The sequence below is a fragment of the Paroedura picta genome, chromosome 3 (genome assembly GCF_049243985.1).
Source record: "Paroedura picta isolate Pp20150507F chromosome 3, Ppicta_v3.0, whole genome shotgun sequence".
NCBI lineage: Eukaryota > Metazoa > Chordata > Lepidosauria > Squamata > Gekkonidae > Paroedura > Paroedura picta.
The window spans coordinates 75,629,751-75,652,506 of NC_135371.1; the positions used below are offsets into that span (position 1 = coordinate 75,629,751).

Here is a 22,756-nt window from a genome sequence, read left to right on the forward strand (position 1 = left end):
GGACACCATATATGCAATTCAAAGTCCGTGTCAATTTTTGTATATTAGAATTTCATCACGTCCATTGAAAATTAGAATTATGGAGCATATTTACTGTATTAGGAACCATGTGATTGAGGCTCTCCTCACAGCACATTGGGAAACAGCTGGGCATTCTATTGATGACTTGCAATTTTTTGTTTTGGAGAGGAGTACTCAGAAGCCACATCAGAGAGTCAAAGTACAACAAAAATTTCTTCAAAGGGAATGCTTTTGTATGTTCTCTTTGAACACTATGTCACCAAATGGATTAAATTCATCCTCTGATTTGTCCTGTCTTTTATAAATGTATACCAGTGGGTGATGTACTGAAACACCACAAAGGTTCTGATGGGGTCTTACAATGAAGGATTTCACCTAGACCTCTGAAACTGTGATGAGCCTGTGGCCAAGGGGATACTGAAAGGCATTGTATATTTAGCGATTTATTATATAACAACGTTCTTTAAGATATATTGTGATATTAACTGTCGGTTCTTTTCTCCAGAAAAACTGAATGTAAGAACTTGACTATAAAATATATTCAAATAACTTTGGAAAGGTATGTGTTTGACCCCATAAATTATAGATATTGATTTATTTATTTAGACATATTTTGTATAATTCTGAAGATAATTTGTGTTTAGGTAACGCCACTGAAAAAAGGTGTGAAAATGAGCTATTTGTTCATACGGAAACTCATTTTGGTATTTATACCTATTCAACAAGTTTAATAAATATACACAGACTTTATTCCAAAGACTTTATTGCACGGCAATTGTCGGTCCCTACTTCTTCATTCCCCCTTGAAGTCCTACTGCATTCCTCAGTGTGGTAAGGGGGTGAACTGCACAGCTCACAGCCTGCAGGCATATTGCAGAGGCAACGGGGAAGTAAATGGCAAACCACCCCATTTTTCTTGCCCAAAAAATTCTCCACACCTATGGTATGGAGTGGTAGGCCTCCCAGACCACGAAGTATAGAACAAACCATTGGGGAAGGACAAAAGCTCTCTGCCAGTAACCTGGGCATTTATGGACACCTAGCTGCCGATGTAACCCACAGAGAATGCAGAGGCCTGAGCCAAAAGAAAACTAGAAGGATTCCAACATGGAATGTACATGGAATGTCGCAAGGAAAATTGGATAATGTGAATTCAGAAATGACCCAACTCAACATCAGTCTGCTTAGCGTCAGTGAACGACACTTTCCGTCTGAAGACTTCATAGTGTACTATTTTGGTCACGACAGTATAAGAAGAAATGGTGTGGCCTTTATTGCGGATAAGGTAACAGCTCGTGCAGTGAAAAGTTACACATCAGTAAATGACCGAATTATATCCATCCGAATTCAGGGAAAGACAATGAACACAACTGTTGTACAAGTGTATGCACCAACCACGGCTGCTGATGAAATTAAAATCGAAGATTTCTATGCAAAAGTGCATGAAACAATTAAACATGTGCCTCAAAAGGACATGATATACGTTATTGGCAATTCCAATGCCAAAGTTGGAACTCAACAAGAACAGGACATCTGCGGTAGGTTTGGACTAGGTGAGCGAATTGAAGCTGGTCACAGACTTATCCAGTTCTGTCAAGAAAACAAACTGACTATCACTAACAACCTCTATGAACAACTGAAACACCATTTATATACCTGGACATCTCCAGATGGCATACACCGTAATCAGATCGATTTTATCCTTTGCAGTCAGAAATGGCGGAGCTCCGTTCTAGCAGTAAAAACATTTCCTGGAGCAGACTGTGGCTCTGATCATGAACTGTTGCTGGCCAAGTTGAAAGTCAGATTACGTAATATCAAGAAAAATGTACCCCCAAAGAAGTTTGATGTCACCAAGATTCCACCAACATATGCCATAGAAGTGAAGAACAAATTTGAACTGCATGATACTACTCAGAAGATACCTGAGGAATTGTGACAATAGGACACAAATTTCAGTATAATGTCATAGAAGCTGCTTTAGAACATATACCATACAAAAAGCTGGAAAGAAGATGCAATCGGTTAACATCTGAGACCATCAACATTGCTGAAAAACAAAGAGCAGCAAAAGCTGCTGGCATGAGAAATGAATTCAGGAGGCTAAATGCAGATTTTCAACATACCACTCGACACGATAAGGAAGTATATTGGGGAAAAAATGATGCAAGCAACTGGAAGAGGAATGTACTAGAAGCCACACCAGAAGCCTCTTTCCTCAGGTGAAACAAGTTTGGAGCACCTTCACTGCTCGTAAAGTGACCATCAAAGACAAGAATAGAAAAGACTTGACTGACCAAACCAACATCAAGGATCGATGGCAACAATATGCAGAAGAATTATATGCAAACACCAAGGTGACTCAGTCACCAGCCAAAAACACCTGACATGAATTGGAACTTCCTATACTGGAAGAAGAAGTGATCTGGGCTCTAAAACAGTTCCCAAATAATAAGGTTCCTGGCACACATAACATTCCAGTGGATCTACTCATATCTGTTCCACCAGCAGCAATCACAGCATTATGCCAAAAAGTCTAGGAAACTAGACTGGAAAAGGTCCGTTTTTATCCCATGATTAAAGAACGGTGATGCTCGTATCTGCTCAAACTATCGAACTATAGCCCTGATCTCCCATGCAAGTAAAATCTTATTGAAGATCATCCAGAACCATCTCAAATCAACCATTGATGCTCAGCTACCAGATGTCCAGGCTGGTTTTTGATGTGGTTGTGGCACCTGAGTCCACATTGCAAAATTGGGTTGGATTTTTGAAAAAAATCATGAATATCAAAAGGCCATCTAACTATGCTTTATTGATTATTTTAAAGTGTTTGACTGTGTTGATCACAAGAAGCTATGGGATGCCTTACTTGAATTGGGAGTGCCCTCCAACTTAACCCACCTCATCAGTTCTTTGTACACCGACCAGGAGGCCAAAGTACGAACAATATATGGAGACACTGATTGGTTCAAGGTCAGCGAAGGAGTGAGACAAGGGTGTATCTTATCAACCTTTCTTTTTAACCTTTATGCAGAGGTAATTATGTGGAAACTTAATCTGGAAGAATTTATGATTGGAGTCAAAATTGGAGGTTGTAACATCAATAATCTCCGCCATGCAGATGATACAACACTCCATGTTGAATCTGAGCATGATCTGAAGACCCTTATAAAGAGACTAAAAGAAGAAAGTGAAAAGATGGGACTATACCTAAATATCAAAAAGACCGACAACTACTGGCAGTAGCACCAAAGTCACGATTGACATCGAGAACATTGAATGTATTGATGATTTCATCTTTCTTGGCTCTATGATCAATCAAAATGGTGGTTGCAGCCATGAAATCAAACGGCGAATAACACTGGGCCAGAAAGCAATGTTAGGCATTAACCAAATATAGAAGAGTAAGGATATCAGCCTTAATACAATGTGCCAGCTAGTCAACACTGTTGTCTTCCCCATAACAACCTATGGATGCGAAAGCTGGACCTTGAAGAAGGAAGACAGGAGAATAGATCCTTTCGAATTATGGTGTTGGAGATGAATGCTGCGAATACCATTGGACTGCCAAAGTTATCAATCAGACAGTTTTAGAGAGGAGCAAACCAACTATGTCATTAGATGGGAAGGTATAATGGCTAAGGCACACTTACTTTGGACACATCATGCAATCAAACTCATTAGAAATATCATTAATGCTCGGCATGGTCAGCAGCAAAAGGAAACGTAGTCACCAAAGGATCCATTGACTCGACACGATCAAAGCCAACACAGGGATGACCATGAACCAATTTTAAAAAGCAGTCAGAGACAGGGACACATGGCAAAGAGTTTCCTATAGAATCGCCGAGGGTCGGACATGACTGAACAGATAACATCATCATCATCATGTCTTCATTAAATAAGTCTTGGCAACCTTTAATTATTTGTACATAGTATTCTCGGATAGCATCAGGATATAACCATTAATTATAATATTATGTAAGTGAAGAGCATAATCAGAATTAAGGATATCTTTAGTTAACTTAGCTACTCTGTTAGTCCATTTTATCCTTTTATAGCCAGGAGAATGTTCTACCTTAACCTCACATTTTCTAGAAATATGTGATTTGGGAACATTAAAATTAGAGACACGGGCAATTGGTATATATGAGGACAGAAGTTAAAGGGCAAACAGATAAAATATACCTTCACCACCCTGCCTCTCTTGAATTAGTAACTACCATCTCTGACCTCACAGAGGAGTTGCAAAACTGGCAACACGGTGGATGACATGTTTCCAAAAGTGCAACCATTTTTGGCATTGAACTGTAAGATTAAAATGGACACATTTATAGGATCAGAATTTGTACGTACATTTGCCGTTTGATATAGTCCTTAAGCAACTCTTGATCAACGCTGTAGAGCTCAGTGCTGCTGATGTTGTCAAAGTAATAGGTGATATTACTGGTGAATTTCTGAGCACGTGAGCTGTCAGAGCCATCAAACTTCCGATAACCGTACTGATAGTCAAAGTGAGCTGCAGAGAGAAAATACAAAAAGGGAATTCTTTTAAGACTTTTTGATTGTTATACTGGCTTTATTCAAGCACACAAAACAAGGTCCTATTGGTCACTGCTGCCCTTATGTATGCCTAGGATCTCCAAGCTTCAGATATATGTAGTATTTCAGGAGCAGCTTTTTTCATTAAAAATATTATGTTGCATTTTACTCAGTTTCCATTAACACTCAACATCTGCAATAAGTTTACACTGAGAAGCCACATCTGCATCTAGATTTGCCACAAAGGTTATTGGGTGCCATTGGGCCACTTATTATCTTTGTCTAACCCATCTCAAAAGATTATTGATAGGATAAACAGAGAAAAGAGTATCATGTTCACCTCCCTGAGTACTATAAAGAAAGAGTGGGATAAAAATGTACCTGTGGCACCAACAAAACATCAACTCAAAAAAAGAAGAAAAGAAAAATGTGATATGCAAGCATATTGACACCCTTATACGTACAGCGAGTACCTCCTCTTCCTCTTCCTCTCCCCCGTCCCCGACCACGGCCTCTACCCCTGAAGGAACCACGCACAGCTGCCCCCTCACTCTTGACACTGGAAGTTTCATCATGATCAGGCCAATTCCGTTCATGCTTGTTATCCAGATGCCAACCTGCAGGAGAATTGGACATGAAATTGTCAAGTGATAAGCATACACTTATAGCTATGAAGAGAAGTGCCTAAAATCTGTGCTAGTGAAACCCATCTCCATCCATTCTCATTGTGCAGATAATTTGCCAGATTCAGCTAGATAGCATGTGGCATGCACACAGCAATGGAGGACAGAGGAGGCTCCACTTACTGGGCAAAAGGGCATCTCAGTAGCAGCTCTATGCAAATCCAGGTGGAGTGGGGCAAGGCAAGGAGGTTAAGAGAGCAGCAAGACCAGCAGGGGCAGAGTCCCCCAGGCTAAAAATGGCAATGTCAGAAGTGAGGGAGGTTAGGAATACAAGCTGGCTGAGGAAAGCTGAGGAGGTGCAAAGAAGGAAGAAAGAAGGAGCTGTGATAGGCCTGCTAGAATTGCCCCAAGACTGAGGCACAGCTGAGCTGCCTGATGTTTGAATGGCAAAAATGGGTGGGTGAAGGGAACTGTGCCGGTGAGGAAGCCTGGGTGGACTTTACTGCATCAAATAAAGAAGCAATTAAGGAACACCATTGCATCTAGTGAGTTTCTGCTGATTATGGAAGTCAATTATGATGTCCTGCTGCCCCCTGGTGGAGGGATGCACATAATGTTACATTAAAATCATAAGATTTCTTGAGCTCAGTTGGCAATATGATTTTGCTGGTAGTCGTCACCTCTGTCAGTAAGTACATTTATCCACTGGCAACAGATTTCCATGCTAACCTATGGAGAGGGGACTTGAGTTTGCAAAGAGCTATGCAAGTCCTGGAAATATGGATCCAACAAAATAACTCCTGCTTTTCTTTTTACATCACCCAAAAACACATTCCACCCAAACCTTTTGATTCATTACGGTTGTTAGAAGGCTGCCGGTGCTGCTCATTCTGTCTGTTGTTGCGAGAAGCAGTATTGTCCCTTGACACCTCAGACTTCATGTCTATTTGTAAGGGAACCCACTTATGCCTGTTGCCTGAAAGAAACAACATGCTAGTCATTCCAAAGGCTCACAAGTAAGCAAAAATATTTAGCCTACACAAAACCAGTCTACTTTTCTTCCATTACACAAAACCAATACAACTTTCTAAACAAGAGCACTGCCCAGCAAATGCATCCCCTAAACTTGTCTGGTCTGTACATTCCAGGACTGGATGTCAAAGAGACACTTCATGTATTCTAAAGAAATGAGGAAGAAGGAGCATCTTAGCCTTACATGATCCAAAAGACTGAGATCAGGACTGCCCCCACCCCACCCCATTAGGCATGGAAGTATAGGGAGAAGAGCTATGTCACCATCTCAGGTATTCTAAAATTCCACCTGCAGCTCAGCACTGATGGTATTCTGAAATAGTGAATGCTGTTTTTTTACAGTGGTAAAGTGCCAGACCCGACCCTGGGAAGCCAAAGTTCAAATCCACTCAGGCATGAAGCTAAGCTGGTAGTCTTGAGCCATTTGCTCTCTTCTCAGGCTATCCAGCATCACTGGGTGGTTATATGAATAAAATGGAAGAGGAGAGAACCATTTAAACTCTCCTCAGCACTGGAGGAAGAGTGTCCTAAAATCTGACTGACAGACAGCTGATCTCACAGAGACCTACTTTCTTGGATTTTAATGAAAAAGTTCTTTCTATTGCTGTTACTCCATTATTTCTAACGTTTAAAAATTCCCAGATCACACGGGCTGCCCCAGATATGCAAGATTAGAGAACAATAATTCCACGTAGCCCCAACTGAGGCCAGCTTAATTTATTTGGGGCTGGGGATCCTGAGCAGATTCTGTTCTCAATGCTCTCTAGGGCAGTGGTCTCCAAATTTTTTGAGGTTGAGGACCGGCGGCAGCAGGGAAGGCGATTGCCCAGCTGTGCATGCCACGCATGCGCCATGCGTGGCCGAAATTCCGCACGCGCGAAAGTGCTGTGCATGCACGGTTTCGGCAGCGCATGGCGCATGCGTGCATACACGACCCTGCTTCCCTCTCCCCCCTCCCACAGTTAGAAGCTTCCCGGGCCGCAAGCTTGCGGCCTGGGAAGTTTTTTACTGCAGGGGGGGCAGGAAGAGGGAACCACGGCCCGGTGGTTGGGGACCACTAGGGCAGTGGTCCGCAACCTTTGTTAGGCTGCAGACCGCTGCGCGGGGTGCGGGGAGAGGGCGACCCGGGGCCCTGCTTGTGCGCAGCAGCCCCAGCGCAAACACGCATGCGCGGACTTGCCGTGCGTGCGTGTTTGCGCCCCCGCCGGATGCAAACGTGCGGCAAGTCTGCGCGTGCCAGTTGGCATGCCGGCGGCCGCGGCTCCCTCTCCCCGCCCCTCCAGGCCGCAAGGAAATCGGCCGCCGAAGTGGCCGATTAGCTTGCGGCCCGGCAAGCTTCTCTTCCCGCCCCCTCCCAAGGCAAGAAGCTTGCCGGGCCGCAAGCTGATCGGCCGTTTCGGCGGCCGATTTGCTCGCAGCCTGGCGAGCTTCTCACTGTGAGGGGGGAGTGGGAAGAGGGAGCCGCGGCCCAGCGCCGAGGCCTTCGCGGCCCGGCACCGGGCCGCAGACCGGGGGTAGGGGACCACTGCACTAGGGGACATAGTGGAAGAGAGATCCCACAGATATGAGGGTACCAGACTGTTTAGCACTTTATTTATTTATTTATTTATTTATTTATATTTCTATACCGCCCATTTCTTTGCAGCTCTGGGCAGTTTACATTGAACATTATATAATACAAATTACATGGAACAATATATAGTACCAACAGTGTGTAACATAAACTTTCATAAACAGTATGTAACATAAACCACATTATAAATAACAATTAACAGTAATATTGGGGGTTGGTTCTTTCAATCTGGGGGTTCAGCAGCTGTTCTATGTCAGTCAGCCTCAAGTGAAAGGCAGGTGGAAGAGCTCCCTCTTGCAGGCCCTGTGGAAGTTTGGGCAGGGCTCTGATCTCCTCAGGGAGCTAGTTCCACCAGGTGGGGGACAGGACCGAGAAGGCTCTGGCCCTTGTTGAGGACCAACGTGCTTCTCTGGGGCCAGGGATCCACAGCCAGTTGGAGGTGGCGGAGCGTAGGGCTCTTTTGGGGGTATAGGCAGGAAGGTGGTCTCTCAAATACACTGGGCCCAAACCGCATACGGCCTTAAAGATGATTACCAGAACCGTTTTTTTACACATAAAGAAACCTTACACCTGATCCAGTCTTCAATCTAGAGTCAGTGCAGTTGGGAGAGCACATGTCGTATGCGTGCTCTCCAATGTGCCTTAGTAAGGACCCACACTGCTGCATTCTGGACCAGTAGAAATTTCTAAAGCAACTTCAATGGCAAGCCTGCAGCATAGAACAAGTTGCAGTAGGCTAGCTTTGAGGTGAACACTGTATGGATCACAGTGGCTAATTCGGATGTTGACAGGTAGGGAGCCAATTGTCGTGCCTGGTGAGCAACATTCATGACTTGGGCCTCCACAGATAAAAGAGGCATCCAGGATCAAACTCAGGCTGTTAACCATCACTGAAACTGTTAACTGAACCCCATCATAGCATGCCTACCCAGCCAAAGAACCTCTGGTTTAGCTGGATTTAATTTCAGCCAACTCCTACTTGAGCCAATACACCACAGCTTTCAGACATCTGACAAAAGAAACTGAGGGTGTGAACAAGTAGCCGTCCATCAGCAAATATAGCTGGGTGGCATCAGCATATTGATAATATCCCAGCCTGAAACTCCATACAAGTTGGGCCAGGAGGTACAGAGGGATACTGAACAGCATCGGAGAGAGAATAGCTCCTTGTGGGACCCTGCATACCAGGGTATGCTGCTGGGATGTTCTCTCCCCTAGCATCATCCTCTGTCCCCAACCTTGGAGAAAAGATTGCAGCCATTTGAGAGCAGCACCTTGGATCCCTGCACCAGCTAGTCCATGATCGACAGTGTCAAATGCTGCTGTTAGATCTAATTACAACAGCAGCGCTAACCCACCTAGAGTCAACATTCTTCAGAGATCACCTGTGAAGGTGACCAGAGCCATCTCCACACCATGGTCCAGTCAAAAGCTGAACTGGAATGAATCAAGAGTCAATGTTTCATCTAGGAAACTTTGTACCTATTCTGTGACCACACACTCCTTTCCCAGAAACTTCAAATGGGAGACTTGGCAGTAGTTGCCTGGGCCTAAGTGGCTTGAGGCTCCAGGAGTCCAAGGTATTTAAAGGGACCAAGATCCCTTTAAATGTCTCAGAGTCAGAGTTCACTCCAAGTGAAGTCTGAGTCCAATGCACATCCAGCGATCTGGTGGCCTCAAAAAATTATGAATTTTTTTTGGCTAGGCCATTTTGCTAGTAGGGCATGTCACCTGTGAATGCATTCTCAGATGGTTATGGGGACCAGGGTAAAACACTTCTTTTTACCTGAGCCTTTATCTAATAGTGCAATCTTTTAAACTGCTTTTACAACCACCTTCTAGCTTAAGGACTGTTATCAGGATCATTTAGGATAAAATGTTTTTATGATATGAGAAACCATGCTGTTTTATGTGGTGGGGTTTTAATGGTTTACTAATTTTAATGTTTTTATTAATGACTTTATATCTGGCTTTCTTTTGTGAGCTCCCTAAAACAGTTCTCTGAAGAAACAGCATGTAATTTTCAAAATATAAAAATAATAAAAATAAAGGACCGCCAAATCATCATCAGTTCTTCAAGATTCCAGTGTTTTTTCATACTTCCAAAACATCCAATCCTACCCTTCTTCTTCTGAGCTGATTTCTGGTTGTCATCATCTCCATTCTTCTCTTCTCCCGATTCATCTGACCTGGTTTTCATGTTCTCTTTGCCATCGCTTCCTTCCCCCTTCTCCTGTTCCTTCATGTTCTTCTTAACCGGTAGCTTCCGGAGGGCTTGGGGCTTATGTGCCAATTGCTAAAAGTGCAAAGTCAGAGATATGCAAGATACAGGATTATACCAGTGGCTCAGCAAACCACAGACATAACTGGCTTAGCAAAGGAATGTAAGCACAACTAGGTAAAGCTTGCCCACTCCATCAGTCACAGTTGTATACCTACCCCCCAAAAGAAATTAATATACTGCGTTTAGAGAGCCAAGAATTGTCTGTTGTTTTCAGGAGAGATCCAGCTCATGAGCAACAACAGATTGATAGAGCAAGATTTGAAATCTAAGAAATTACACAGATATATATCCACAATATGTTTCCAAGCAGAAGGGATAGAAGCAGGATCTCAGCATTATAGAAACAAGTTCTCTGCAATGATTTCCATTTTATTCAGGCACCTGAGAAAGCCAAGATTGGTGAATGAAAAGAGGGCAAGACTTCAATTTCACAGGACAGGCTGGTTAACTAGAGGTCACCAAAAAGCTGGGAAGCTACTGCCAAAGGGAAGGAAAATCCAGAAATAGAACAGTACTCCTGTCCCTCTTTGCATGCTAATAGCACCCACAATAAATTCTAATAGACAATAAGTCAAGTGCAATACACTGGCTCACAAAGCTGCACTTCACAATGACCACACACTTCCTTTACCCCATTTGTGAAATTAACCCCAGCTTCACCCAAATGCTTGGCAAATTACCTTGCATGCTGTGGTTCAAAGTGGCCAGGTTTTAAAATGGGCTAGAGCTGCTGTCCCAGAATAGCACCGCTGAGCTAGGGAGCATGATGGGCAGGGAAACCCTAAAAGGAAATCATCTGCCTGGGACCTGTAATGAGCTATTCCTGGCTTTCTCCTAAGCAGAGATATAGCACCCCAAAAAGTGTTGTTCAGGCTAAATTCTCAGCACTACGGTAGCAGAGAAACTGAAAGCCTTGGACTAGAGCATGAATCCAGCAGCTCCCACATGGTTTAGTCCAGCTTGTTTGAACACATCAGTAGTACTTCTTATAGAGCCCTAACAGAAAATGTACAAATTTCATTTCTATCTTTTTGACGTAACAGCAGAACTATGCAGAGAGCTACTGGTGGGAAAACAAACCACTAACTATTTAAGTAAAAGTGGGTGGGGAATGATACAGGGACTTTAAATTATCTTAATTCAGTATGTAACATATTAATTGGACATCAAATTAAGGTTTTGTTTTGGGATGCTCAGATATGGTAGCAAGCCCCCAATGGAATACTCAGTGTCCAACAGGAAGAGTTCATATGACAAGTAGCTCTCAATAAGTCCTAACTATATAAAGAACAAGGCTCGATTGACACAGGTCAAAGGGTTTAGGCACATCTAGAGATGGCAGTAGCCAAGGGATAGTGTCTGGGTGGCAGGTTGACATGGACAGAGAGGTTGTCGAGAGGCATTTAGCTGCACTGGATGAGTTCAAATCCCCTGGGCCAGATGAAATGCACCAAAGAGTGCTCAAAGAACTTTCCAGAAAATTTGCAGAACCCTTGTCCATCATCTTTGGGACCTCTTTAAGGACTGGAGATGTCCCAGAGGACTGGAAGAGAGCAAACGTTATTCCGATCTTCATAAAAGGGAGGAAGGATGACCTGGGAAACTACAGACCAGTGAGTCTGACCACTGTTGTGGGGAAGATAATGGAGCAGATATTAAAGGGAGCGATCTGCAAACATCTGGAGGACAATTTGGTGATCCAAGGAAGTCAGCATGGATTTGTCTCCATCAGGTCCAGTCAGGCGAACCTGGTTTCCCTTTTTGACCAAGTAACAAGTTTGCTGGATCATGGAAATTCGGTTGATGTCGTTTACTTGGATTTTAGTAAAGCAGTTGATAAGGTTCCCCTTGATGTTCTGATGGATAAATTGAAGGACTGCAATCTGGATTTTCAGATAGGTGGATAGGGAATTGGTTAGAGCAGGAGTAGTCTAACTGTGGCCCTCGAGATGTCCATGGACTACAATTCCCATGACACCTGCCAGCAAATGCTGGCAGAGGCTCATGGGAATTGTAGTCCATGGACATCTCGAGGCCCACAGTTTGACTACCCCTGGGTTAGAGAACCGCACTCAAAGAGTTGTTGTCAATGGTGTTTCATTAGACTGGAGGGAGGTGAGTAGCGGGGTACCTCAGGGCTCGGTCTGGTACTTTTTAACATATTTATTAATGATCTAGACACCAAATTGGGAGGACAGGCAAACACTCCAGAAGAAAGAGACAGAGTTCAATGAGATTTGAACACAATGGGAAAATGGGCGAATGAGAACAAGATGCAATTTAATAAAGATAAGTGTAAAGTTCTGCATCTGGGTCAGAAAAATGAAAAGCATGCCTACTGGATGGGGGATATGCTTCTAGGTAACACTGTGTGTGAACGAGACCTTGGGGTACTTGTGGATTGTAAACTAAACATTAGCAGGCAGTGTGATGCAGCGGTAAAAAAGGCAAATGCCATTTTGGGCTGTATCAACAGGGGCATCACATCAAAATCACAAGATGTCATAGTCCCATTGTATACGGCACTGGTCAGACCACCCTTGGAGTACTGTGTGCAGTTCTGGAGGCCTCACTTCAAGAAGGATGTAGATAAAATTGAAAGGGTACAGAGGAGAGCAAGGAGGATGATCTGGGGCCAAGGGACCAAGCCCTATGAGGATAGGTTGAGGGACTTGGAAATGTTCAGCCTGGAGAAAAGGAGGTTGAGGGGGGACATGATAGCCCTCTTTAAGTATCTGAAAGGTTGTCACTTGGAGGAGAGCAGGATGCTGTTTCCGTTGGCTGCAGAGGAAAGGACGCACAGTAATGGATTTAAACTACAAGTACAACGATATAGGCTAGATATCAGGAAAAAAATTTTCACAGTCAGAGTAGTTCAGCAGTGGAATAGGCTGCCTAAGGAGGTGGTGAGCCTCACTGCCTCACTGGCAGTCTTCAAGCAAAGGTTGGATACACACTTTTCTTGGATGATTTGGGCTGATCCTGCGTTGAGCAGGGGATTGGACTAGATGGCCTGTATGGGCTCTTCCAACTCTATGATTCTATGAATTGGTAGGGATGCTTGAATTTTGGCCCACATCCTAGCAAGGAGCTAATCTGTCAGCAGCCTATTCATTGATCCATTCATGGTATTGCTTCCTAGTAGTGCAGCGCAACATAACTGGCTTTTCACAGCACCATTTTTTCTGCAGCAGTCCCAGGGGCTTAAAAAAAAAACCTGGCAATTGCTACGCTGTGCTAATGCCATCACTAACATGTTTGCAGCAAGAGATAATGAACAATTACCATTTCCCCCCTTAAAAGCATGGGATCGCAAGGGAAAAAATGTCATTTCAGTGGTCACTACCTGTGTGGATACAGCCACAGAGCATTAAATCAGTCACAAATCATATTAGCCATAAATGTTACGTTTAAAAGAAATCTAAATAGTCCATACTGATATTAAATGGCAAGACATTCAATCATGGAAATCGTTTATTTATTGCTAACTGAATAATTTTGTAGAAGTCTGTAAACAAGCAACGTTTATACTAGTTCCTCTAGACTAGAGTATACAACAATGTCATATTGTTGGTATATAATTGTCACCAGATCTTGTAAAGGACAATTTTAAAACTCAGTAAATTTTTCACTATAAGTGGCAATTATGTTTTAAAAGACTTAAATTCATAAAAAGCTGTTATCTGAAGCAGCAAAGTAAGTGGGGGGGGGGGGAGTCTGGAAAAAATGCATGGACATGAATCCAGTAATGCACAACCAGAAACATAAATGGACTTATTCTGCTCTGGATCCAACCCATTAAGTCAGGGGTCCTCAACATTTTTGAGCCTGGCATTGTGGGCACAGCAAAAAAATAACTGCTGCAAGCCACAAAATGATTGCCACAGCTTAACTTCAGTAACACATTGTAGATCCTTGTGCTGTGATGGCAAATTGCTTTCAAAGCAACATATTTAAAAATCTGAACTGCCAATCACATCTTCAGTAGTCAACCAGAAGCCTTGTTAGGCAAAAAGCCCAACCTGACCCCACTCACTTCCTAAAAATACGTGACAATAGCCAGAATAAGGTGTCAGTGGGCACCATGTTAGGCGCTCCTGAATTAAGTTCTCTGAAGAACTGCCACTGGTCTCCCTGTTCTTTCAACATCACTCCCTTGTCAGAAAGACAGATGGGAGTTCTCACTCCCTAATTCCCCCTCCAGCATTAAGTCCTCGCAATCAAAAGAGCACTGAATGCTCTTTTGTTGAACACAATTTTTTAGGAGCCAACAATAGAATACTAAGTGAAATAGTATTTATTCTAGTGCACTGCAGAGATATAACTGCCAAGTTATTTCCCATTAATATTGTCCCCCCTACAGGAACAACATGAAAAACATGTATCTGTTGTAAGGTGTTGTAAAATTGCACACTGAGAATACAAAAATGACAGAATTGTGGTAAGCCATTTCTCTGAACAGGAGAATGAGCACACATACCTTCTAGGCCCATGCAACTTCTTGATTTTGAATGGGATATATACTTTCATGAATCTCAATTAAGGGCACACATAACCACAGAATAGAACCTTCTTCCTTCTTGAGTCAAAATGTTTCTTACCTGGACACTCTTGTGAGCTATTTCTCCTGGTGTCGGCCAGTTTGTGGCATCCCCAAAGTCACTAACCTAACAATATGAGAGACATCCATATCAACAGAAAGTATGATGCATGATGTAGTAGCAGTAGCAGCTTCCTGGTTATAAAATTAACACAATATGTTGCTGTTATGTTTTTTTGTACAGAGGTTAAACTAAGCACTTATTACTTCTCACAGCAACCATGAACATTATTTCAGATTAGAGCATACAGAGAATGGGCACAGCCTGTTTCTAAGATGCTCTTTATGCCCTATTAACTATTTGACTCAGTGGCATGAAGTACTAGGCAGATTAATTTTGACTGTGCTAATTATATCATCACCTTTTAATTTATATAGTATTTGTCCACATAGGTAGAAAAGGAAACATACATAATTTGCCTTCTTTGTATTTTTGCTCTGTGTAAGACATACCTATTGCTCAAAGTCTATCATTCAGACCAGCCTTTCTCAACGTTTTTACGGTTGAGAAACCTCTAAGCTTCAAGGAAATCCCAGAAGTGGCACAATCATGCAGAATATTGTTGGGAAGCATAGCTGTGTACATGCTGCCCTGGGGCCCCTCCAGGCCCATCACTGGACATTTTGAGAGGGATGTATGAGTTGACATGACTGTACATGGTCATAACACCAGATAAAGTATGTGCTTATACTAGCAGCACATTTTCAATCTTGTGCTTTGAACTATAATACAGAAACAGAGATGTCTGAAGTTTAAGTGACACAGCAGGACCTCCCTACACATAGTAAGGGAACCAAGGGCCAATTATAACTGGCTTAGTTTACAGCTGAGATATTTCATCCTTAGTAAAGGCACTGTGTTGAATCTTGCAATCTATCAATGGAACTGGCTTTGAGCTACACATCTTACCAACCCTCCCTCCTGCCAAATAGTCTTTTCCAACCCTAGAGAAGCTGATTCCTGGATTTGTGCAAACTGCATGGATTAACAGCCACACTTTACAGAAGGTGCAGAAAAGAGGGATTCTACCCCCTTCCCTGTAAGAGCCTCTTGTGGCGCAGAGTGGTAAGGCAGCTGTCTGAAAGCTTTGCCCATGAGGCTGGGAGTTCAATCCCAGCAGCTGGCTCAAGGTTGACTCAGCCTTCCATCCTTCTGAGGTCAGTAAAATGAGTACCCAGCTTGCTGGGGGGTAAACGGTAATGACTGGGGAAGGCACTGGCAAACCACCCCGTATTGAGTCTGCCAAGAAAACGCTAGATGGCGTCACCCCAAGGGTCAGACATGACCCGGTGCTTGTACAGGGGATACCTTTACCCCCTTTCCCACTCCAGTTTCATGGCCCCCAGTAACAATTACTCCACACAAATCCTACATCTCCAGGAATTAACTTTCCTGGAGTAGGGCAGGACTGCTGGAAGGAAAGGGAAAGTCTGTAGTCTTTCTATTGGATAACCACTGAATTGCTCTGAAGAACGAATATGGGACTCAAGGATAGCAGTTCTGTATATTTCAAGATATGATAATATGCTTTGCACATGAGAGTGTTTTTTGTTTGCTTTTTTGTAACTTGAGTGATGTACACTGCATGAATACAGGGGAGGCATAAAAATCATTGTAGAAAATGCTAGAGAACTTTATTTTTCTGTGGATTTTTTTTAAAGACATATGATTTCATACAATTCATAGCTATAATATATAAAGGCCATTATTAGTCATTATTAGGCTTAATTAAGAGGTTGGCAATTTCAAAATTGTAATTGATGCTTTTCAGGTCATTATGCCTAAGAATTATGAGTGTGTACTGGTATGTTTTAAATTATTTGTAAATGGGAGGAGAGGGAATAAAACCATAAATACAATCATTCTTTTTAATGTTTTAAATCAAGTTATGAAATCATCTGACTGTATAGATCAAATCAAAACCAAAGCTAATATTCCTTTTTATACATCTCCCCTCACCTGGAAGAATGGATACTGTAATCATCAATTTGATATAGAACTAACAAGTAATGCAAGTAACATCTCAAGCTTGTCCCTGGGAAGGGATGGCCAATCAATCTTAATAATAATGTTAATAATAAGAATAATAATGTCACTAGGGCATAAGTTGTTAAGGTTTGTTGAAAGGGATTAGCAGATAGGGCAATCACATCCAGAGCATATGATGCAGTTGTTCTTTGAATGTTCCAAAAACAGTGCTGGTTTTTGGCACAATCATCTCTTTTCTTGAATTTAAAAATTTTAGGGAAATACCTGTCATTAAAACTTTTTTTACTGGTATTATTTCCACATAAAGCATTGAATGTGTTTGAATGTAACATCAAAACCACAATCACACATTTGTTGCTATAGGGAAATAAAACTATGAGCTACCTTTTCAATTTTGTTTACTAAAATGTCACTAAATATGCTGAATCAGATCACGCTATATTCAGGGGACTGATTCAATTTTTTTGCTGTTGAAAAACTACCTCACTGCATAGACATATAGCAGTTCTACCTTCACCGGATGCTCTGGAAGTGCAAAAAATAAGCCTTCAAGTCACTTTGCCTCATCATGCAGAATCACCTTGAGCTAAATTTTTCTCTTTTTTAGCCAAGTGAGTCACAGTTGAGTTATGAAATCCCTTTGGAATTTTCAAGGCAAGAGACATTTATAGGTGGTTTGCCACAGCCTACCTCTGCCTCCTACCCTGGACTTTCTTAGTGGTCTCCCATTCAAATGCTAATCAGGGCTCTGCTTAGGTTAGCTACAATTTGTTCATACAAAATGTCTGCTTGAACAAGTAAATTCTGCTTCCAAAAACTAGGATTGGTGCTGTTTTCCTAATAAGTTGAGAAGGAAGAAATGCAGCCACACTAGAGGCTTTAAAAAAGAGGATCAAATAAGAAGTAAGTATAGAAGTAAATTATGTTCTCAGAAAGCAAGGACTCTTAGATGATGTTTAAAAAAGACTGTTCTCAGGAAAAATGTTTACCTTCCTTGTCCATGATATGCAATACTTGTTTTGCTTGTTTAACCGAGTGGCTTACATTAACAGTCACTAGCTTTCATCCATGACCAGCCAAGATTTCTTACTGCATTATTGCCACTACATTTCCAAACAATGTTCCTTTCTTTTGACAACACAGCCCATGCCTAGACATACTGGCTACAGACATGGACATGTTCCTTTCAATAAAATTAAGCAAGAACAAGGGCCATTAACTTGGCAGGATCCTTGTTTAAGTGTGTACACTTCTATCTCAAATGTGACTTCTACAAGCCAACCGTAGAAAGGTTTCACTTTACAGCTCCAAAAGCTATCAAAGTTGCCCCATCTAAAGATGGCACAGTGGTCCCAGGGCTTGCTGACATATCTGTATCTCAGGGATCCTGCAAAGCAGACAATCATGATAAGATGGGTTTGTATGAATAGTAGCTCAGGTGTGCCAGTATACGAAAACAATACATTTGATACTAGTACCAATGTACATCCCCCTATCAAACTGGAAGCTAGAGTGACACAGAAAAACATCATTCAAAAATATGTCCATTTTGTTGTTTAATTTTTTTATTTTTATAGTGTCAGCCTTATAACCCCAGTCTTACTGATGGACAAACAGGCTGGCACTGTTGCTACGAGTACATTCTTTCAATTATATCCAGCTCATAAGCCGACTCTTTATTTAGATTCTGCTAACCTAACCACACTGATCCATACTATTGTTACTTCCAACCTGGACTACTATAACACTATACTATTCAACTGGAAAAAATGCAACAGCATGACAAGACTACAAACTATAGTGAACCCCCGAGAACATGTAACTCCAGTTTTGTCACCTACAATGAACTAGACCCAGAAGCAAATATGTAACCAAAGTGCTGTTATAACCTTCACCAAAAGCCTAGGGACTTTTATTTGGCTTGAGTCTGAACAGATAAGGTGCAATATAAATTTTTAAGCAGATCAATGAAAGAGCCCCCTGAGAACCCAAAGGAACACAACATAGGACTCATTTCTGTGAGAGCAAACTGTGCCCTAACAGTTTTCAATAACAAGCTCATTTTCATACACAATACTACATAAATATAAACATACATAAATGTATGATCCTGATATCTTTCGGAAAACCCAAAACACAGCAAGGTCTTATAGCTGTTTCTTAACTAAGGTAGATAATAATCAAGCCACTTGTACATACTTTGCTTCCTTTACGTTGTCTTGGATTTGCTGCTTTCACCACCTTGGCTGGGGTTGAATGCTCTGATAAGAAAAGGGTTGAGAAGAAAAAAAGGGAAGAAAAGCCAACTATTAATATTCTAATAACTGAAGAAGAATCACACTAGCAGAGAACAGAAACACACACCTGTTCGTTCCTATTGCATAATTTTATTTATGAAACAGCATGCAAAATTTAGCTTTGCACCCAACACAGTTCTCAATGTTATAAAATATAAATTGATATCCAAATATGTGGAATGCTCTATCATGGCTGATAGTCCAAATAATGGACTCTCATTTCCTAGAAAAAAATGTGTTTTCTGTTTTCAGCTTTCCCCCCTCTTCTCATTAAGATACATTTTCAATATTAGTTATAGAAATCTAAGACATTTAGATATTTAAATGTCATTAATATACCAAACAATTTTATAAGCTAAGCTGTAAGTGAAGAAGTTTATGTTAGAAAAATAAAATACTTCAAGACTAACAAGATAAGTATCATCCTCTATATATCTTATATCAATGTGTAGCCCCCAATCTGTGGGTATCTAAATGAGATCAGGGCCAAGTGATGATAAACTTGGGAAACACTCCAGGTTTTAAACCTCCACTGGAGGATTTAAATTCCTTTCAAAACATAAGTGCTCTTACATAGTCAGTTGGACATGATATTGTCATTGACCCAGGAAAAAAAACTTCAACAAGTCTAGAGGCTAGGAGCCACAGGGGGCTCACTGCTGTGGTTGCTGATGAGGGGAGGAGAAAAACCTTGGTAAACCAGCCAATTAGAAACGGTGCAGGTCTTGCTTCTATTGCCGGTGAGGGGGAACATAACACTGGGGGCCTGGCGACTGAGAGTTGCACAGGAATCATTACCGCTGACATCAACGGTGTGTGGAAGCAGTCGCTGGAGATCCCAGGGGCTGCACTGTCAGCAAAGATCCCAAGGATTCATAGAATCATAGAGTTGGAACGGACCTCCAGGATCATCTAGTACAGGAGTAGTCAACCTGTGGTCCTCCAGATGTAGTCAACCTGTAGTCCTCCACGAACATCATGATCTAGTACAACCCCCTGCAGAATGCAATAAATTCTCAATAATCAGCCCACCACAGTGACTCCAATTCCATGCCCAGATGATTCCCCCCCCCCAAAAAAGCCCCAGTAACAATCAGCATTTCCCTGAGCAGGCATGTATGGGCCACAAGAACCAAGCATCAACACAATCCCTTCTGCCCAGTGACTTACAATCTGCCCAAATTCACAGAAACAGCATTTCTGTGAGGTGGCTATCTAGCCTTTACTTAAAAAGTTCCAAGGAACAATAAACCACCACCTCCTGAGGAAGCCTGTTCCACTGAAAAACTGCTCTAACTGTGCAGAAGATATTCCGGATGGTTAGCTCAAAATTCTTTTGAATTCATTTTATCTCATTGATTCTGGTCCTGCCATCTAGGGCAGTGGTTCTCAACCAAGGGGGCAGGACCCCATTTGGGGTCACCTTCCTCCTTCCCTGAGGTCACCAGGTTGGTGGCCGCCATGATGGCAGCAATAGCAGGCTACGAAGCCATGGCACTAGCTGCCTCCACGATGCCTACAGATTGTGGGTCTGAGACTCCCAGTCGCTGGTTTTCGCGGTGGGGAGAGGTGAGGGCAGTGGTGGGAGGGTCAATGGCACTGCGCACTTTTACTCACAAGTAGCTTGGGCATGTGCTACTCCTTCTTCTCCTCTTCCTCCTCACACCCACCCCAGGGAAGCTAAGCAGCTCCCTTCCAAATGGCACTTCTCCTCCCCCCCCCCCCAGACGCTGTTTTTTGCAAACAGGCGAGGGCGAGGAGCTCAAAGTGACCACAAAAGCACTTTTACTCGGGGAGCGCACTACACCTTTTCCTCTCCCCCCCCCACCCCCACCATAGGGAAGCTAAGGAGCTCCCTTCCCAGCTGCTGGTTTTTGCAGGGAGGCAAGGGCAGTGGTGGGAGGGTCCATGGAGCCGAAAAGTGAGGAACTCAAAGCATCCCCAAAAGCACATTTACTTACAAGTAGCTTGGGCACAAGCTGCGCCTTCTCAGAATCACAGAAACATAGAGTTGGAAGGAACCATACTGGCCATCTACTCCAACCCCCTGCTCAACGCAGGATCAGCCCAAAGCATCTTCAAGCATCCAATAAAAGTGTGTATCCAACCTTTGCTTGAAGACTGCTAGTGAGGGGGAGCTCATCAGCTCCTTAGGCAGCCTATTCCACTGCTGAACTATTCTGACTGTGAAAATTTTTTTCCTGATATCTAGCCTATATCGTTGTACTTGTAGTTTAAACCCATTACTGCGCGTCCTTTCCTCTGCAGCCAACGGAAACAGCATCCTGCCCTCCTCCAAGTGACAACCTTTCAAATACTTAAAGAGGGCTATTATGTCCCCTCTCAACCTCCTTTTCTCCAGGCTGAACATTCCCAAGTCCCTCAACCTATCTTCATAGGGCTTGGTCCCTTGGCCCGAGATCATCCTTGTCGCTCTCCTCTGTACCCTTTCAATTTTAACTACGTCCTTCTTGAAGTGAGGCCTCTAGAACTGCACACAGTACTCCAAGTGCGGTCTGACCAGTGCCATATACAATGGGACTATGACATCTTGCGATTTTGTTGTGATGCCCCTGTTGATACAGCCCAAAATGGCATTCGCCTTTTTTACCGCTGCATCACACTGCCTGCTCATGTTTCGTTTACAATCCACAAGTACCCCAAGGTCTCGTTCACACACAGTGTTACCTAAAAGCGTATCCCCCATCCAGTAGGCATGCTTTTCATTTTTCTGACCCAGATGCAGAACTTTACACTTATCTTTATTAAATTGCATCTTGTTCCTGTTTGCCCATTTTTTCATTGTGTTCAGATCTCATTAAACTCTGTCCCTATCTTCTGGAGTATTTGCCAGTCCTCCCAATTTGGTGTAATCTGCAAACCTGATGAGTAGTCCCTCCACCCCCTCATCTAGATCATTAATAAATATGTTAAAAAGTACTGCTGCCGGCGAGGGCCAGGCGGGCCACTGGTGGCGAGGGCCAGGCATGGCGGAGGCTGGACTGACACTCTGAGGGCCCAATCGGCAGGCGCGGGCCTATGGGCACCCTTCCCCGTCACGGACAGGGCCCACCCTCGGGGCCCTTAACCGATTATTTAATCCGCTCTGCTAGGAGCAGGTTAAAGATTTTACATTGTTTTATGTGACCTGTCACGAATCCGCTGAGAGTGGCGGGATATAAAATGAATGAATGAATGAATCAATCGTTTATGAATATGTTAAACAACATAGAGCCTAGGCCAGATCCCTGAAGCACTCTACTTGTCACTTCATGTACGGCTCTAATCTGTGGATAATTAAATTTATGGATTGGGACCACATGGAGGCTAAGCATATTTTCCAGCAAACTTAGAGCACTTCACAGGTATGTATAAAAATCTGATTTAAAAAAACATGGTGGGGTTTAATTCCACTGAAAAATAAAGTTGCTCACACAGTGAGTAAGGGGACAAGGGAGCTGCACAAGGTTCAGTGGTGGCCGCACATCCAGGTAAGCATCACTGAGAATGGTAGCACTGGTCACACAGCATGGGAGTCAAACTGAGCCGAGGCAGCTGCTCCAGCCCAGTCTGGTGGCAGCTGGCAGTCATGGCAGAGGAAGCTGTCATTGTGCTGAGCCTGACCATAGCATTGGAGGAACCTGGCAGTTGAACCAGGCCTCCCCATGGTAGCAGAGGAGGCCAGCAGCTACACTGAAACGAGTCACAATGGATGAGGACACCCAGTTCAATATTTGGTGAGAAGAGTGCTTGGAGTAGAGAACTGGCAGCAATAGGCAAAAGGATACACA

At 42.9% G+C, this 22,756-nt stretch overlaps 1 protein-coding gene across 9 annotated transcripts in view; it reads right to left on the reverse strand.

The window, feature by feature from the left end:
- LARP1 (La ribonucleoprotein 1, translational regulator) overlaps positions 1–22,756 on the reverse strand; it is a 170,970-nt gene that overhangs the window by 73,037 nt on the left and 75,177 nt on the right. For 6 of the 9 annotated variants that reach the window (XM_077326458.1, XM_077326467.1, XM_077326465.1 and 3 more), the window contains exons 2-7: positions 18,868–18,929; positions 14,680–14,745; positions 9,916–10,090; positions 6,034–6,165; positions 5,031–5,183; positions 4,381–4,543 (exon numbers count right to left, since the gene is read on the reverse strand). In XM_077326458.1, the coding sequence (XP_077182573.1) occupies positions 4,381–4,543; positions 5,031–5,183; positions 6,034–6,165; positions 9,916–10,090; positions 14,680–14,745; positions 18,868–18,929 (751 nt within the window). Of the gene's footprint in view, positions 1–4,380; positions 4,544–5,030; positions 5,184–6,033; positions 6,166–9,915; positions 10,091–14,679; positions 14,746–18,867; positions 18,930–19,763; positions 19,919–22,756 lie in introns of those variants that run through there. The other 3 variants (XM_077326466.1, XM_077326461.1, XM_077326459.1) reach the window with 3 other exon arrangements.